Source organism: Pleurodeles waltl, chromosome 1_1 (genome assembly GCF_031143425.1).
Source record: "Pleurodeles waltl isolate 20211129_DDA chromosome 1_1, aPleWal1.hap1.20221129, whole genome shotgun sequence".
In the NCBI taxonomy this organism is placed as follows: domain Eukaryota; kingdom Metazoa; phylum Chordata; class Amphibia; order Caudata; family Salamandridae; genus Pleurodeles; species Pleurodeles waltl.
Window position 1 is genome coordinate 995,341,686 of NC_090436.1, and position 19,067 is coordinate 995,360,752.

General features: G+C 43.8%; 1 protein-coding gene across 1 annotated transcript in view; it reads left to right on the forward strand.

The window, feature by feature from the left end:
- Positions 1-19,067, forward strand: part of LOC138287232 (uncharacterized) — a 146,442-nt gene that overhangs the window by 59,222 nt on the left and 68,153 nt on the right. Inside the window, exon 2 of the mRNA XM_069227619.1 lies at positions 527-590. Within this exon, the coding sequence (XP_069083720.1) occupies positions 527-590 (64 nt within the window). The remainder of the gene's footprint in view (positions 1-526; positions 591-19,067) is intronic.

A 19,067-nucleotide genomic window follows, 5' to 3' on the forward strand; every position in this document is an offset into this window, starting at 1 on the left:
GTGGGCAAGGGTGGCAGGGGGGGTCCCTGGGGGCATGGGAGGGCAGCTGTGGGCTAATTTTGAGCCCACAGGTCCCTTAACGCCTGCCCTGACCCAGGCGTTAAAAAGAGGCGCAAATGCGGAGTTTTTTGCCCCGCCCACTCCCGGGCGTGATTTTTGCCCGGGAGTATAAATACGACGCATTTGCGTCGCAGTCATTTTTTTAGACGGGAACGCCTACCTTGCATCTCATTAACGCAAGGAAGGCGTTCACGCAAAAAAATGACGCTCATTCCTCATACTTTGGCGCTAGACGCGTCTAACGCCAAAGTATAAATATGGCGTTAGTTTTGCGCCGAATTTGCGTCGAAAAAAACGACGCAAATTCGGCGCAAACGGAGTATAAATATGCCCCATTGTGTTTTGTAAGTTTGCACCACTTTTGCGTCAAAAAATGACGTAAATGCAGCGTTAAAAAGCATAAATAAGGGCCTTAGTATCCACTTCTAATCTACAGCTGCCTTAATGAGATACTTTGTATTCACAGGAACCTGCAAACCATGGTCAAGAGTGCGCTGATCTTCATTTTTGTAATTGTGCTCCTGCAAAATGTAAGTACTGCAAAAAAGTATACACGTGATAGAGGTGTTTTGAGCTAATTGTATAAATACAGCCAAAAATCAACACAAAATCATGGACCACCAACTAATACTTGAGTCCTACCACTGCAATGTTCATGCTGGATATTTCCAAGATCTCATCACCTTTTTAAACAGAGGGCGGTGCAGAGCCACAGGCCTGATGACTAAGCTTCTCCTTTGGTCACGCTTTATCATCTGGATCCAGTTTGAGGGCCCTAGGTCTCCATAACTTATCACTGATAGTAGTGAAACTGATAGGTGAATGGTCACACCTGTTTTAGGCCAACAACAGCCTTGGAAAAGGAGACTGGAGTGCAGCTATTGGAAATGTTAGAGAAGTCACAATAACAGACAGTTGGGCTGGTCTTCACTTTGAGGTATTACAAGTGAGAGTGGAAGGCTGAGCTCTCCTTGGGATCTGCTGGCCGAATGAGTCTGAGGAAGTAACAACCCAAGGCACTCCTGTGGGTGGCAGAGAGCTCTAGGAGAAGCAGGGCAGGTGTGGATTCCAGGACTGTCACCATCTCAGGTGTTGAAGACAAACTTAGTGGTAGACAGAGACTCCAATGACAGAGTTAGGGTTTTCAAGTGAGGTAGAGTCCCACTCCCACATGACAGTCGTACTTGACAGTGTCATCCATGGTTTCAGAGAAATAACAAAAGAGAAACAAATAGGATTTTGTTTTATCTGAGCAGGAAGAATTCTGCTGTAGAGGAAGTAGAAGAAGAGTAGGAGAACACAGCAACAAGTATTTTAGCGGTGGGAGAGAGGGAGACACTAACTTCTGTATACTCATTTATGAAAAAGTTGAAAAGTCGAGCTTAGCTACTAAGGCTTGCTTCAAGAAGGTGGAGTCTAGGGAGGTGGGGCTTCAGGCAATAGCGAGGTCAGTTGAGAGTGGTACACTGTGCTTCGAGGGTTGGATCAGTGGAATTGAGAGGAAACCCAAAGAAGAATTTACATGTGCTATGATAGTGCTGGATAATAACATGGGGGCTTTAGACAATTGGAGGATGGTAGCTAATTCTCTTGCTTTAGGATATCCTCACATTGACCTTTCAATTTCCGCTGCCAAGGCGATACATTGTTTCTTTTGTGATCATCTAGTACTTTCCCAGAATGGTGACATGGTCATGGTGCATACAGCTTCGAGAAAAGCAGGCCCTGAGCGCTCTACTGGCTGTATCATGATTGTAGTACCTTGCGATTCTGATCCAACTTAAGTAGGCTGCCCTTAAAGGATCTCTACATGTGCATGTAAAGAGTGTTAGTATTTCCATATTACATCAATCAAGCATCACAAGCGAGAGCAACTCCAAGTGGTGCACCAAGGGCCCTATTAAAGGCCCTGGGAAGCAACGGTAATGTGTACCTGTTTTGTGCACACCCCAGTGAACTTTGGCATTACTGGAGAGGCCACAGACGCTTGTGCAGTCCCTCCTGTAATACAGATAGCACTTATGCACATGTTACATCAGCAAGACCATTAGAAGGTGTTCCCCCATTTCCATGGGGAAGTGGCCCCAGCAAATGAGGGAAATCACTTTGCCTTTGCACCCGCACCACATAATGGACACAGGTGCATAGGCAAACTTACCTTTAGGAGAAGCACTAAAAGTGTGCCACAAAAGGTGGTGTGGTGTAGCCCTCCGGAGACACCCCCTTGCAGACCGGTGCAGTCACTTACTGCATCCAACTGCAAGAGAATCTCTCTCTCCTCGTGAAAGTGCAGGGGTGTTGGCATTTTCACAATGAAACACAGAGCAGTTTTGAAGAAGCTGCTCCATATTCCATTTGGATTAACATGCCCCCCCTGAGCAGCACACATTTGAGGCAGCCCTGGGGACAGCACATTCACCATAATAGGGTGCACTTTCTCTTTTTGCACCCGGCACACCTTTTTCATGCTGCTCAGGGGCGCAAACAGTAAAAGTGCCCCCTTCCAGGAGTTCCAAAATATAAACACCAAATCTTTGATGTGGAATGCTATAAGACTGAAGGAGTGGCAGAATTGCAAAGAATATTATCTTTCATGAATAGCTTTCAGGCTAAGGGACTGTCATTTGTGGCTTTGACTTTAGTTAGCAAAGGAAGGTTTGACCATGCAAGTGTACAGCTCTATACATCCTGATGGGGAGGGTTAGATGTGGCATGGACTTAAAAAAGTTTCTCTCTTTTGCTATGTTAGGTTTACCATTAGGGTGTTTTTCCAAAGGAGATTTATTCTACTCACCATTCCCCCTGCGTCCCTTCCCTCCCCCTTCAATCCTTGTTTTCTCCAGGGACATTATCACAAGCTCTTTTTTTCCTTCCTGCACTTTTTATTTCATCATGGGTAGTATGTGATGAAGGTGGCCACACACAGTTCAATGTCCAAAAGACAATATTTTAAAGTAGAGCAGACCATAAGACACATCCTAGCCACCACATCCACAGGATACCCAACTGACCCAAGACACATTCTAAGAGCAATCTACGTTCTACATTCTAAGTTCTCAAGGCAAATTCTACACACTAAGCATTGGCGTAACACAACATGTCAAGATACCACAGGTTGTCCTCTGTGAGCTATGTTTCCAACATTTATTCTTAGTTTTAAAAAGTAGACCGAACCACAGTTATGGTGGTGTGATGGCTCATGGCTAGGCGAGTCTGCAATTATGAGGATGAGATCTTACACCACCTATAACTACTGTGGAATCAAGTGTACTGGACCTATTGCTTTTCTATTACAATGATTTAAACAAAAAACATTTTAAACCTATAATTTACATAAAGAAGAAATGTAAAATTAGTTGGGAATTTAGGGAACAAATATGACTTGGAGGCAATACCAAGGGATATTGGCATTCATGATTAATCTGTCCTTACTGCAAATGTTTTCGTTGCTAGCATGAATCTAAGAAATTAAAAGAGAAACTGAGGCTCAGGAGGGCCTACAGAGGTTAACTCCATCATTCTTGCATTAGCAAGACATAGGCTACAATTGTAAGTTACTGCTTGAGAGGATTATAAGTCACTATTCTGTCTACATATCTATGAAACCACTAGAATTGCACCATACTTTGGAGGAGAGGGGGTTGTTGGCTGGAATTCCGACATAGTGCACTATTATCATGCAGTGCAAGTCCATCACCTGGTGCAGTGATCACACATTGATATTAGGCTAATCCCAGAAACAGCAGTGCATTGTGGACCACAACACTGCAAACTAGCCCCTGTGTTCCATGGCTCATGTTGTGCTTGGGGTTAGGTGATTATACACCTCTTTTGATTTTTAGGGTGAAGTTACTGATTTAGGATTAGGTAGGTGCAAGCAAATCACTTACAACATAGCCATGTTCTTTTACTCCAGCTCCATGTAAAAATGTCTGTTCCACATCATAAATAGCTAGGAGTTTTGGGAAATGGATGAACAAAAGGTGTACTGAACTGGTGATATGTTTAGGGAGCGCCAAATAAAGATGTTTGAGCTAAATAAACAACCCTACAGTTTCAACAAGAGATAAAACTATTGGTATAACCCAACAGTGTGTTTTACACAATTCGGTTAAACTCAGTGGCAGCAGGGCTTATTACATCTCCTAAGTTGATAGCTTGCATCCTTAAAAGCCTTACTTTGCCTAACAGGCATGTAAAAATGGTGCATCAAAATGGGTAGGGGAGGAATTTTGAATGGGATCTGATGGCAGATATATGACTTGATATCTATAGTTGAAGTATGCAAAATTCATTTGTGATAAAGACATCCTTTTAGCATGTTTACCCCCATTTTTTATGACTCACACTGGTGGTAACTGACTCCGACTGTGCCCTGGGCTCTGCTAACCAGGGCCATTGCTCTGATCAAAAGGTATATGGTAATTGTAGGAAGTTTGCTCTGTATGTACTATTTCAAAGTAAGAAATAGCATGCAGAGTCCAAGGGTTCCCCTTAGAGGTAAGATAGTGGCAAAAAGAGATAATTCTAATGCTCTATTTTGTGGTAGTGTGGTCGAGCAGTAGGCTTATCAGAGGGTAGTGTTAAGCATTTGTTGTACACACACAGGCAATAAATGAGGAACACACACTCAAAGACAATTCCAGGCCAATAGGTTTTTATATAGAAAAATATATTTTCTTAGTTTATTTTAAGAACCACAGGTTCAAGATTTACAAACAATACTTCAAATGAAAGGTATTTCACTCAGGTATCTTAGGAACTTTGAATAGTCACAATAGCATGTACAGTTTTAGCAAAAATAGCAATAAGCTATTTTAAAAGTGGACACTGTGCAAAAATCAACAGTTCCGGGGGGAGGTAAGTAAATGTTAAGTTCACAGGTAAGTAAAACACTTACAGGGTTCAAGGTTGGGTCCAAGGTAGCCCACCGTTGGGGGTTCAAGGTAACCCCAAAGTTACCACACCAGCAGCTCAGGGCCGGTCAGGTGCAGAGGTCAAAGTGGTGCCCAAAGCACATAGGCTTCAATGGAAATAGGGGTGCCCCGGTTCCAGTCTGCCAGCAGGCAAGTACCCGCGACTTCGGAGGGCAGACCAGGGGGGTTTTGTAGGGCACTTGGGAGGACACAAGCAGGCACAGAAAGTACACCCTCAGCGGCACAGTGCAAACAGGCGTCGGGTTTTCAATAAAGATCAATGGGGAGACCCGGGGGTCTCTTCCACGATGCAGGAAGGCACAGGGGGGGGCTCCTTGGGGTAGCCACCACCTGTGCTAGGCAGAGGGTCGCCTGGGGGTCACTCCTGCACTGGAGTTCGGTTCCTTCAGGTCCTGGGGGCTGCGGGTGCAGTGTGGTTTCCAGGCGTCGGGTTCCTTGAAGCAGGCAGTTGCGGTCAGGCGGAGCCTCTGGATTTCCTCTGCAGGCGTCGCTGTGGGGGCTCAGGGGGGTCAACTCTGGCTACTCACGGGCTCGCAGTTACTGGGGAGTCCTCCCTGTAGTGTTAGTTTTCCGCAGGTCGAGCCAGGGGCGTCGGGTGCAGAGTAGAAATTCTCATGCTTCCGGGAGGAAATTTGTGGTCTTTAAAAGTTGTTTCTTTGTTGCAAAGTTGCAGGTTTGTTGAACAGGGCCACTGTTCTCGGTAGCTTCTTGGTCCTTTTAGATGCAGGGTAGTCCTCTGAGGCTTCAGAGGTCGCTGGACCCTGGAGATGCATCACTGTTGCAGTTTTTCTTGAAGTGGGGAGACAGGCCGGTAGGGCTGGGGCCAAAGCATTTGGTGTCTCCGTCTTCTCTGCAGGGCTTCAGGTCAGCAGTCCTTCTTCGTCTTCAGGTTGCAGGAATCTATCTTCCTCGGTTCTGGGAGCCCCTATATACTCAATTTAGGGGTGTGTTTAGGTCTGGGAGGTTAGTGGCCAATGGCTACTAGCCCTGAGGGTGGCTACACCCTCTTTGTGCCTCCTCCCTGTGGGGAGGGAGGCACATCCCTAATCCTATTGGAGGAATCCTCCATCTGCAAGATGGAGGATTTCTAAAAGTCAGAGTCACCTCAGCTCAGGACACCTTAGGGGTTGTCCTGACTGGGGAGTGACTCCTCCTTGTTTTTCTCATTATCTCCTCCAGCCTTGTCGCCAAAAATGGGGGCAGTGGCCGGAGGGGCGGGCATCTCCACTAGCTGGGATGCCCTGTGGTGCTGTAACAAAGGGAGTGAGCCTTTGAGGCTCACCGCCAGGTGTTACAGTTCCTGCAGGGGGAGGTGAGAAGCACCTCCACCCAGTACAGGCTTTGTTCCTGGCCACAGAGTGACAAAGGCACTCTCCCCATGTGGCCAGCAACATGTCTGGTGTGCGGCAGGCTGGCAAAACTAGTCAGTCCACACTGGAAGTCAGGTATGTTTTCAGGGGGCATCTCTAAGATGCCCTCTGGGTATATTTTTACAATAAAGTGCACACTGGCATCAGTGTGCATTTATTGTGCTGAGAAGTTTGATACCAAACTTCACAGTTTTCAGTGTAGCCATTATGGTGCTGTGGAGTTTGTGTTTGGCACTTACAATGTCTAAGGTTTTGCTTAGACACTCTAGGGGCATAGTACTCATGCACCTATGCCCTCACCTGTGGTATAGTGCACCCTGCCTTAGGGATGTAAGGCCTGCTAGAGGGGTGACTTATATATGCCATAGGCAGTGTGAAGTTTGCATGGCCCTCTGAGGGGAGTGCCATGTCGACTTAGTCATTTTCTCCCCACCAGCACACACAACCTGGCAAGCAGCGTGTGTGTGCTGAGTGAGGGGTCCCAAGGGTGCCATAAGACATGCTGCAGCCCTTAGAGACCTTCCCTGGCATCAGGGCCCTTGGTACCAGGGGTACCAGTTACAAGGGACTTACCTGGGTGCCAGGGTTGTGCCAATTGTGGAGACAAAGGTACAGTTTAGGGAAAGAACACTGGTGCTGGGGCCTGGTTAGCAGGCCTCAGCACACTTTCAAATCATAACTTGGCATCAGCAAAGGCAAAAAGTCAGGGGGTAACCATGCCAAGGAGGCATTTCCTTACAGTAATGTATATAATTACAATTGGCAATGACAGACCTTTGTGAGTCCCTAGTATATAATAGGGCAAGGGGGATTCAAACTACCTATAATTCTCTAGTATATAATAGGGCAGGTAAGTTTAGAGGCTGTGCAGATTTTCTGCATTGGAATGTGCATTTGTGTGTTGCCTGCTGTCAGCCCTGCCTTGCATACTGTCTGTAAAAAGTAAAATGTGTGCAGATTCAACTTTGGAAATAAAGGTACTTCTAAAGTGGTAATCTACCTTATTTGTACCTATATGTCACCCCTGAGGTCTCCCGTAGGTGCCCCAGTGGTAGGGTGCTATGCAACTATAAGCAGGGACATTATAAAAGGTGATTTATATGCCCTGGTGAGAGCAAAACTACCCATTTAATTTTCCCCATTGTAGATACTTAGCTCCATAAGCTAACATTGGAATATTTCATATAAGCATAAATATTGCTTGGAAGGAGTTAAATGTATCATTCAAGGACTCGAAAGAATGGTAATGATGAATCCAACAATGTGCTACTATTGAATTTATCATAACTAATAAGGAAGAGAAGTTATGGGGCTTTCGTTTCGGTAAGCCAAAATGCAGCCAGCTAGTGGCCTCTCCTGATTGGTCAGCCTTAACAGGATTAGCCAAGCTGCCTTGATGGGGTGATAAGTGGCCTGCAGAGAGCAGAGGTTATCTGGGAAAGGGAGCTCTGCAGCTGCAGGGCTCAGGCTAGAAAGGGGACTGGATAATTCAAACTGGGCTTCAAAGGGAGCAGGCCAAAAATGAATTCCAGCCAGACCTACCCCCTCTCCCTGTACCCCACTGCCAGATGACAGGCCAAGGAATGGAATTTGCAGATGGTCTGGAGGGTCAATCAATCAATCAATCAAAAAATGTTTAGAGCGCGACTCACCCGTGAGGGTCTCAAGGCGCTGGGGGGGGAATCAAAGGGGGGGGCAGGGAGGGTCACTGATCAAACAACCATGTATTGAGGTTCTTTCTGAAGTGCAGGAGGTCTTTGGTTTTGCGAAGGTTGTGGGGAGGGAGTTCCAGGTTTTGGGGGCAAGGTAGGAGAAGGACCTGTCTCCTGTGGTGGTGCGTTGGATGCGGCGGACTGTGGCTAGGGCGAGGTCGGCTGATCGGAGGTTGCGTGTGGCAGTGTGGAAGTTCACTCTTTCATTGAGGTAGGTTGGGCCGGTGTTGTGGAGGGATTTGTGTGCGTGGATGAGGATCTTGAATGTGATTCTCTTGTCTATGGGGAGCCAGTGAAGGGATTTGATGTGTGGTGAGATTCGTTTGTGGCGGGGGAGGCCAAGGACGAGGCGTGCGGCTGTGTTCTGGACTCTCTGGAGTTTGCGTTTGAGTGTGGTTCCGGTGTAGAGGGTGGAGTGTTAATGGAAATGAGCCGCACCAGTAGGTTGGTTTAGCCAGGTCTTGCTCCTCTGGAGACAAATCCTCCATCTTGGATATTTAAACTGCAGTGCTTTGTGGAACAAGATTATACTACACTTTGGAGGAAGCTGCCAAGCTTTGTGGTGGCACCCTTCATTTCATTGGACAGGGGGGCCTGTTTGTCCTCCTAGACCATTGAATAAATATGTTACGTACTGCGCTGGACTTCTCACCTCTGAGTACCGGGTTGGCGAATACACCAAGTCTTCTACAGGTTCTGGATACTCCCAGATAAGGGTGACCCCTTCTAGTAGCCACGGTGCCACTTGACAGGCCACGCCTAAGCAGACCGTACCTTCCAGAAGGAGTCCCAGAGGGAAAAAACCCCAACACTGGGGAAAAAACCTCAAACTGGAACTCCTGAAGAAAAACAAGAAAAAACAGGACTTGACAACAGGAAACAAAAATAGGCAAATCTCCCAAGGCAAAAAGCAGGAACAAAGAACAGGCAAAAATCTCCCAAGGCAAAAAGCAGGAACAAAGAACAGGCAAAAATCTCCCAAGGCAAAAAACAGGAGCGAACAGCACAACCAGAAAAAAGTGTTTGCAACGCAAGGTGGAACAAGACTGACTGACTTATATACTGAGAAAAAGGAAGTGACATCACAGGAAGAGGAAAGAACACCATCTTGAATTGCGAAGAGCCCTTAAACCAGTATAGGAAAAAGAAAGTAGTATAAAAGAAAAACAAAGCATGCTGGGACAAAAACACGAAGAAGACAAGATGGACACAACATGGACAGAGACAGGCAAAAAGAACAGGCAAACCCACCACCAACAACAAAAAAGAAGAAAAAAGGGCTACAGGTAAGTGTAGCGCAACCGGGAGCGAAATATATGCTTCCCATAATGTGTAGTCAAAAAACGCGGGGAACGGCGCTCCGAGTATCGGCAGCGCATTCCATCCGCAAGGACAGAAAGAGGCGCTGCGTCTGAGCGCAGCGTTACAAAATATGCAAGAGCTGCAAAGAAACTCAGATCTGCTGCCTGAAACCACAAGAAGAAGAAAGTCTGCCCTGCTAGAACCTTGGTCTGCAACCCAAAGGACTGCACTCTGAAGGACTGCGCCTGTTGCACACTGAAACAACAGCCCTACGGACTTTGCCTTGCTTCCAAAAGAACTGGGCACCAGGTTAACAGAGCTTGCCTGCACCAACGGTCAAAAAAGTCCCCAGCTTAGAGTGCGTCCAGTGGACTTTTTGCGGATTTGGCCAGGTGCATTGCGAGAACTGAAGTTCCAAACTTCTAAGGACTATCTCAGACTTGCTAAACCCTTTGATTTGTGTTTTGGACACTTTGAGACCCAAACGAGAACTTCTGGAAGGAGATCCAGGAGTTTGGAGAACTTTTGTGGCAAAGCTCCATAAGGTGACCAACCCGTTGGTGGGAGTCAAGCGATCGACATCAAACCGCGACCTGGTCCGAATTTCACGTTCATCCCGCTGAAGCTCTGAAGTTTTTCCCCGTCAACAAGACTTCCAGGATTTGACCGGGCCTCGCTGAAAATCAAGCCGACCACATTGCATCGGATCCCAGCCAGAAGAGGAGAATTGCCTGATGATAAGAGAAAAAGCTCCAGAAAAATGACTAAGTCCGAAGGAAAAGTTTTGACCAAGGCCTCCCAGTCAGTCTAACCGAGAAAGACACCATCACAGTCAGCCTCAAATTATGACTTGGTCCGGGTCTAGCGCGACCAGATGTCACCTGTTGGCGCTATTGACTTTTAAGCACCAGAAAGCACATTTTTTGATTTAATGTTTGAAAATTCATATCTCTGGTTCTTTATATTGGATTTTTTTCATTTCGGTGTCATGTTCAAGATACAGATATTGCCTATTTTTATACATTGGTGTAGGATTTTTATTGTGTGTGATGTCCTACTTATTTACTGTATTGGTGCACTTAATGCTTTACATACCTGTCTCCTAAGTTAAGCCTGCTTGCTCGATGCTAAGCTACCAGGGGTTAAGCCAGGAGCTGATGTTTTGAGACCCAGACTGGACTTTATGTTGCCAGGGTGGCCTTGTTGGTAGTGATACTATCTACTAATAACCTAGCCTCCAACATCATGTAATTGCTTACATGAAAATACGTGACATTTTGTGAAAATTATGTAAACTTATGTTTAATTATGCACAATGTATATCAGACATTTAGAGCTATATAGAAGCAGAAAATGCATCCTTGCATCTAATTTGGATGTGAGGATGCATTTTGCGCTAAAATAATAGGAACAAAACATAATGACCCAAACAATAGCAACTCAAATTGTGGTAATTCTTGCTGCTCCCATGCTATAATTTTGCCATGAACACAGCATAATTATGTTATGCAGTGTAATGGTATAATTTGCGGAATTTATCATAAAATGTGTAACACAAAATTCCAGAAATTATGTAAATTGCACAAGCATAATTTAAATTCTTGAAAGTGTCTGGCAAGGATAATGGGTTTTTTGATGTATTGCTACCTAATATACACAACCGAAGATTTTCCTTTCGAAATGCCTAGTCCCCAGCTGCTTCTCATTGTACTCCAGGCATGGTAAACAGGTAACTCAACTTCTCAAACAGGGCTAACAACATAGACGTTGATTGACATTAGCAGTGTATACAGTATTGGCAGGAACAAAAGAGATTTTAAAAACAGACTGGGGACAAGTCCTTTCCTTCTTTGCAATGCAGTTTTTTAAGCTCACTTGCCCCAGATCTTTGATTGTCCTGAGAACTGTTCCTAAATAATGGAGCCAACTACATCTACCTAAGGCAAAAGACAGGTTCTATCTAAGCAGTCGCTTCTCATTGATTCAGGATAGCCCTCCATGGACCCCACTTATTATAGGTTTGCTAAGTAAAGGTTGCTGTTATAAAGTCATACTTACAAACCAAAAGACCCATGGTAAGGAAGAAAGAGGGTGACAGAGGGTGAAGATGAGGAAGTTTGCATGAGGTTTTTCTGGTGTAATGACCTTGGTATTTGAGACTGTAACTTCACTATCAGAAACCTCCCTAGAGTTAAACCCAAACTCAGCTATATATATGATTACAATTTACACAGAGGGGGCAGGGCATTTACAGATACGGCCCTCACCCCACCAGTCCCCCTTTCGCCCCAACCTATGAAGGCCACAAGAGATTGCTGATTCAAAATGACTCTTTCTGTTTCACTCAGAACTAAATTAATTGGCCCAATAACACTGGAAGAAAAAGGATTTTGCAACCATTTAAATTCTCGTCAGGAAAAAAGCATTCATCCCAAGGGCCAGTGCAAAATCTGCAGGACAGTAGGCATACCTTTGGCAGTTGGCCCCTGGGCAATTGAACGCTGTTTGTCAACAAATCCCAGCTTCAGCCATCGAAGCCTCAGGATGAGCACCAATGTCTTGCCTATGAGGCCCAATAGGTGGAAGTAGGACTAAAACACTTTTTTATTCAATGCATATGATAGGCACAGGGAAAATGGGTATTTTTCATCATCAAGGAGGGTTACTTCATGGAGTACAACCAGCTTCCTGTCCAGGGCTATTTCAAATTCACATCATTACTAAGAGACAAGGTGAAGAGGCAAGCAATTCTACAAGGGGGGCAATCCCTAATTCAGAAAAGAGTAACAGTTCCAGTATCCTAAAACCAGAACGAAAAAGGTATTTATTTGATTTTGTTCCTGGTTCCAAAAGCAGGTGGAATATTCTGTCTAGTCTTGGACTTCAAACATCTAAACAAATACATTGTGTTCGGATCATTCAGAATAAGTTCTGTGCAGACTGCTATTCCCTTAATCTCTAAAGGTAAGTTTGTGGCAACTTTCGACTCGCAGGATGCCTATTGTCATGCCCTGATCCATCCGCAAAGCCAGGGCTTTTAGAGATTTGCAACAGAAGGCCAGCCCCTTTATTTCCAGGCTCGGCCCTTTAACCTTCCATCATCCCCAAGGACCTTTCCAAAAGTATTGGCACCAGCAATGATGGCTCTAAAGTGTCAAAGGGTTTGTATTGTTCTGTAGCTTGAAGACTGGTTGTTGTTGATTCTTGTTTCTTTTCTAAAGCAGAAGAGGATGTGTTGAACCTAGCACCGTTGGTGTGGGTTTCCAAGTAACCCTTTGCCTTCAACCCTCCTGATGTACTGACTTCATTTTTGCTCACCTTAGGACCCTGTGCACTTTACCACTGCTAACCAGTGCTAAAGTGTTTGTGCTCTCTTCTTACAACATGGTACAATTGGCTTATACTCAACTGGTATATTTAATTCACTTGTAATCTCCTAGTAAAGTGACACTACCTGTACCCAGGTCTGTCACAGGTCTGGGTTAAATCCATTGTTCTTTTGCTTACTATGCCACCCCAGTTTGGACACAGCCATATGCAAATAAGTCTTGACCCTGCTCCCAATGGAAACAATCCTCCCTGGACCGGAAGCAAGCATCTTGGTACCGGGTTCAGGGTATCACCCCTCATCAGCCAGGCTAGATTGAATCCAGTGGCACAATGAGCAAGGGACCCACATCTGGGCATACTCTGACAACTTAGGGCAAGCATAGCAACACACAAAGAGATGATGGACGGAGTGCTGAAACTTTTCAAACACTCATCCCCAGTCACAGGTCTGGGTTAAATTCATTGTTCCCTTGCTCACCATGTCACACTGTGAATGGGGGTGAGTGTTTGAAAAATGTCAGCATTCAGTCCATCATCTTGTTGTGATAATAGACCTTTTGCAGTCCCAAACCTTCCTTTTTAATACATGTAAGTCACCTGTAGTGTAGGCCCTTGACAGCCAAGAGGGCAATGTGCAATGTAATTAAAAAGTACTTTTACATTTTACAAGTCCTGGTAGTGAAAACTCTCTCATTTGTTTTTCACTACAGCAACACCTTCCTCTCCCTTAAAATAACATTGAAGTTAGTTTATTACATTCAATAGGTGATAATTTCTAAATGGAAGCAAGTATCTAATTCATGTTTGGTGTCTTTAAAATTGCAAAGAAATCGCCGCTCATGGTAAAATCGGATTTTAAATAACAATTTTGAAAATGCCACTTGAGTTGTGTTTTCACTTTATCACTGTTTGAAGCGCTGCATAAATACTTTACACATTGCCCCAAGTTTAAGCCTGACTGTCTGTGCCAAGCTACCAGTGGGCTGAGCACAGGTTAATTTGGGGTTTGCTTGAAACTCACCCTAACAAGGGTAGTGGTTATTGCTTAAATAGGGTTTCATCCCACTCAACTAGCAACCCAATTTCTTACAGGACGTGAAGAAAGTACAGGACTGTCTGGATGAGTTGAGTTTCATACTAAATCTTTAAAAGTCCAAGTTGCTAATGTCCTAGGAGAGACTCTTCATTGGGGCCCTCTTCAACACCCAGATGACATATGTCCACCTCTCTCAGTAGAGAATCATGTCCCTGATGTCATGTTTGGTTCTTCTTTCACTGCAAGTGGCATCAGCCAAGACTGGGGTTAAGGTGCAGGGATTGATGGTGGGAATAATGGCTGTTATTTCCTGGTCTCACTTCCATCTCACGCCTTTGGTGCACCATCTTCTTGATAATTGGCCTATGTAAACATGGAACAACAATCAGATGGTTCCAGTGACATCTCACATAGCCTGGAAACTGCAGTGTTCGATGGTGCAGGAGAACTTGCAGAAGGGAGTCCTTTTCCAATATCCAACACCGTAAATTTCACAACAGATGCAAGTCTGTGGGGATTGGGAGCAAATCTAGAAGGAGAGGAAAGAAAGGGTTGATGGTTCAAAGCAGGGTGGGCACATTCCTTCAATTGAAGGGAGTTGTGAGCAGTGTGGAACACAGAAAAGATTTTAGGTGGAAAGCAAGGATGTGGTGTTCAGGACAGAGAAACTGATAAATAGGAGCTACCTCAATCACCAAGAAGACACAAGGAGCAAGGAGTTAAACATGGTGCTTATAAAATCTGCAACATGGGCAGAAAAAATATTGGAATGCCTTGAGGGCAGTCAACATTCAGGGGAATTAGCAGGCAGGCAACTTGAGTAGGAATGTTCCAGCCTCAGTGTCATTTCATCTGACCTGCCCTCGGTGTAGTCAGATATGCTTTCTGTTCAGCATGCTATGGATGGATCTATTTGCTTCACAATACAATACCCTGCTTCTGATCTTTTGTACCAAGACATTGAGCCCGCAGGCTTGGGCATTAGTGTTTTCTCGATTGCATGGCTGTGGAGGATATTATATGCTTTCCCTCCTATTTCCCTTCCCCTAAGGGTACTAAGGAACATTCGCTTGGAGAAGGTGACAGTATTTCTAGCTGCACCATTTTTGCCACTGTGAACTTAATTTCCTCTGTTGTTGCATCTGCCAGGAGGGTGCTGCTTCCACCTTACATTGTAACCTCTTCCTCTTTAATACCTATTTTTATCCCAAAGTCATTTAAAATATCGAAATCTCAAAACATAGAATTTGAGAGGGTAGTTTTACAGCAGGTGGGTTGTTCTAAGGACATAGTCTTAAATATTTAAACCTCAAAAAAGCCCTCAGCTTTATCATCTACACAAAGCACTGGAGCACTTTTGAGAAGTGCTGTGTAGACAACAATTTGAGTCCTTGACCTTGTGATTCTTTTCAGATCTTAGAGGTCTTGAGCGAGAGCTTTTTCAAAGGTTTAGCACCAGCAACACTGTCTTGCCCGTAAGCAGCAGTAAGGGCTTCCAGAGAACCTGTGGGAGATATCTTGTAGATGGTTTCTTGGCTTTTAGACTGTTAAACATCTTGAGGATCAGAACACCAGTAATGTCTAATCCAGTTCTAACTTGGGATCTATCAATAGTTTTGAGATGTCTGCAGAAGAAACCCTTTCAACCATTAGATGGATTAATTGGCTTGGTTGTCTACTAAAGTTTCTTTCTTGATTGCAATAACTTCAGCAAGGAGATTGGGGACTTTGGGGCTTAGTAATATCATTGTCTAATATTCAGGTCTTTGTGGGCATTTTAATATTAATACCAGACCCCAAGTTTGGACCAAACGTCCTAACAGGTTTTCATCTATCAGAAGAGATCACATTTGTAGACTATTTGAGTTCTGCATTTCATATTCTCTATTCCTCTCTTATAGTGCAACCAATAAGGGTAGAAAAGTCTCTACCTCCACTATGGTGGGTATGCTAAGCCATAACCCAAACACATAAGGCTGTGGGGGATACTGTGCCAGACAATATTCAAGGTCACTTTACTAGACAGTCTCATCATCAAGGGCAGAAGCAAACAGCATATCTTGCCAGAGATTTGCAGGGCAGTGGCCTGGTCTATGCTGCACACCTTTGTTAATCATTATAGAATGGACCTCAACAAATCTACATGTAAGGATTTTGGTTCTAAAGTAGTTAAGTTAACAATGAAGTAGCTGCCCGTTATAATACATGTAATTTTAGCAGTGTTCAAATGTTGGTGCAATATTTTGTAAGCTTGGTAAATGTATGAAGCGCAAGGACTGGGATGAGGAAAACGAATAAAGGAGTAATAAACATATTACTTACTGGTAATCTTCATTACCCTAAGTCATTGTCCTCCTAGTCCCAAGTCCATTCCGTCCCTTCATATTGTTATTGCACCTCAAATTGTTGTATGCTTATTACATAGAGGAGTTTTTAAGGGGGAAGGGATTAATATAATACGTCGTTGGGCGTTAAAGGGGAGAAACACTTCCCTTGGAGGATTTTGCTTTACTATCCATGGTAAAGAGGGTGTCTTGGAGGTGGGGTTCCCGTAAGGACTAGGATGAGAAGGAGTCCCACTTGTTGTATGTTTGTTACATGGAAATTAAGTCATAGGCTTTAAAAGAACTTTTCTTGGAAGACTTATTTGTGTATTACATGTCGTACAGAGACTGCTGTCTGGGAGGCAGGACTCCCCCGAGTGTAAGGACTGGGATGAGAAGTACAAAGACTCAGGATAATGAAGAATAACAGTACGTAATATGTTAATTCATAAGTGGTGCTTGTTTCGTTTTTTTCAGATTATCTGATCCCTAGGCCATTTCTCATGGTGCAGACATATTGACGTGCAGAGGCACAGACTCTTGCTGCTGCCCCTATTACCTAAACACCATTTAGGGCCATATGTACAAACACATTTTCCCATAGACACAGAATGGGCAAAACTGCTTGCTACATCTGGCCCTTAGTGCATTACGTCAGAGTGACATCACCTAAGGATTACCGGTCTTAAATTGGAATTATCAAATGTCTATGTAAATCTTAAAAACATCCACACACAAACTGGAAATTTTCTATCGAATACAAAGAGGCAAGTGGACAGCGACTCCTTAGGGGTTCATCCACACAGCTATCTTGTGGTTGCACATAGATTTCCAGATGTGAAATTGTGTATGACGCACATCGATAATCCTCCCGTTCCAGAATGTATCTGTAGCACCCCCTTTGTAACATTAATCAAGCCCTTTAATATGGGGAGTGATACAGGGATCAGCTATATTCCCTGCACCTTTGTTATAATTGTTTATGGCCATTGGCTTCATTATTGAACCCTTTGGGATACATGTTTTTCTTTAGTCCCATGATATCCAGCTAGTTGCAAAGTTTATGAATGAAAATCCAGCAGGGTGCCATGGTAGCCAAGCCTAGCCTCAGGTCTTAAAACTGTCAGACATTGAATGTCTTAGGACTAATCAGTCAAACCCAGATCACAAACCCTTTCTGTCTGAGTTTCAGTACTCATAGTCCCGGCCCCTTATACCTCAGTTCATGCAATTGTCTTCCACTTCTTCGCTGATATCTTCAAAGCCATCATCAATTATGTTGGCTTCTGTTCCGAGCTCAAGAACTTTAGTTTGTAACAGTTTTGCTTTGCTGTTATTAAACAATGATGTAAAAAAAATTAAGACAACATCAGGCATTCTTGTTGACTCCCATGATTTGCGGAGCTGGGGGGCATCACACAATTTGTCAGTAAGTCCAAAATCTAAATCTTTCAGGACGTTTCTAAAAATGATTCCTGATGATTTTTCCTGCATCCTGTGATCTTATTTTACTTATACTTCAAGAGTCAAATCAGCTGAGAACACCATAAGTGACTCATTCTTTTTGATAGACTGACAAAAACAAATGCTGTCATTGCACATTCTCACCAGAATAATCTTAATTTCATTATTATGGATCAATACAGTTTCATCAATGTTGTCCACTATTTCTCTTATCTCACTGAGTGTGAACCCAGAGCCAGCACTCAAGAATGGCTTTAAAACTTCATTTGCTTTTTCAAAGAATGCAAACTTAGCTGAAGGCTGGCAGTTATGTTGCTGCTGGAAGCTCATTGTACATTTATATTTTTGAATGTATGCATGCATGCGGTTAGGGTGGGCAATCAAATCCACTGCAAATACATTCACCTTGCAGTTTAGATCAGCTACTCGGCTGAAAACTTAATCTTGGAAGAAAGTAGCAGCATGTTTGTCCTTTGAGACTCACATACTCTTTGTTCTTTCGTCAGTCCCTTTGGCCCTTGTTCCAGCTAAGCCACAGATAACACATTGAAGATTCTCTGCTTCTGTCCAGCGGCAGTTAATGTTAGCTTTTCTTTCAGATTAGTCTGGTATATGACACATTTTTCTTTGTGGAAGGAGCCCTCAGATTTTGTAGTTAGCAACACTCTGTTTCTGTCAGAAGGTAAAGATCCCCTGCTACCACCTGCTTTGCTCACGTTTACAAGTTTGAATCAACAGAAAGCCTAAAACAAAAAAAATATTAAAAAACATTACCAATGTGAGGGCTAAAACACATCATTACAGAGCTGCCATTTTGAAAAATGGTGGAAGGGTTGCTCTGAGGAGTTATTTTCTCTCTCTATAAGACCACTTGACCCGCCAAAACCTATGTTTTGACACCAAATAAAAGTTTATATGTCTCATGGTTCCTGAAATATAACATCATCACTGCAACAAATCCGCCCTCCATTTTAAAAAATGTCGGCCAGAAAAAAAATCGGCCCGGATAAGCAATGTCTACCACAGCTAAACTACTTCTTTAATGATCCAAAAAGAGAGACCTACTTGGAGATCATGGGGTCAATAAGTGATTTTTGCATAGTTCCAACTGTATAAAAGTGAATAAAAGTATAAATTAAAAAAAAAATATCTGGATAATTTTTTTTCACTGGAGTATGTCAGGGGGCTGGGATCATAAAGTTCCACCACTCACTGGCTTCGTCTACGGTGCCATGCCCTAAACTTCACTCTCTCATTACGTAGAAACCTTGGCTTTGTGCTAGACTCTGCCTTATTGTAGGAACCACAGGGTGGTCAAGGCCTGTAATTTCCAATTTAGCCATAAAGGCCCTTATTACGAGGGACCTGGAAATGTTGGAGATAATTACAGTACTCATTAAAACCCTGTGCCTCAGGGTTCATTGATTATCATGTACAGTAATATAACCTATTATGAATTTAGCCATTAAAGATGGTGTACAACATGAAGTTTTTCCACAACAAAATCTTCAGGTCCCCATATTCACTAGGCA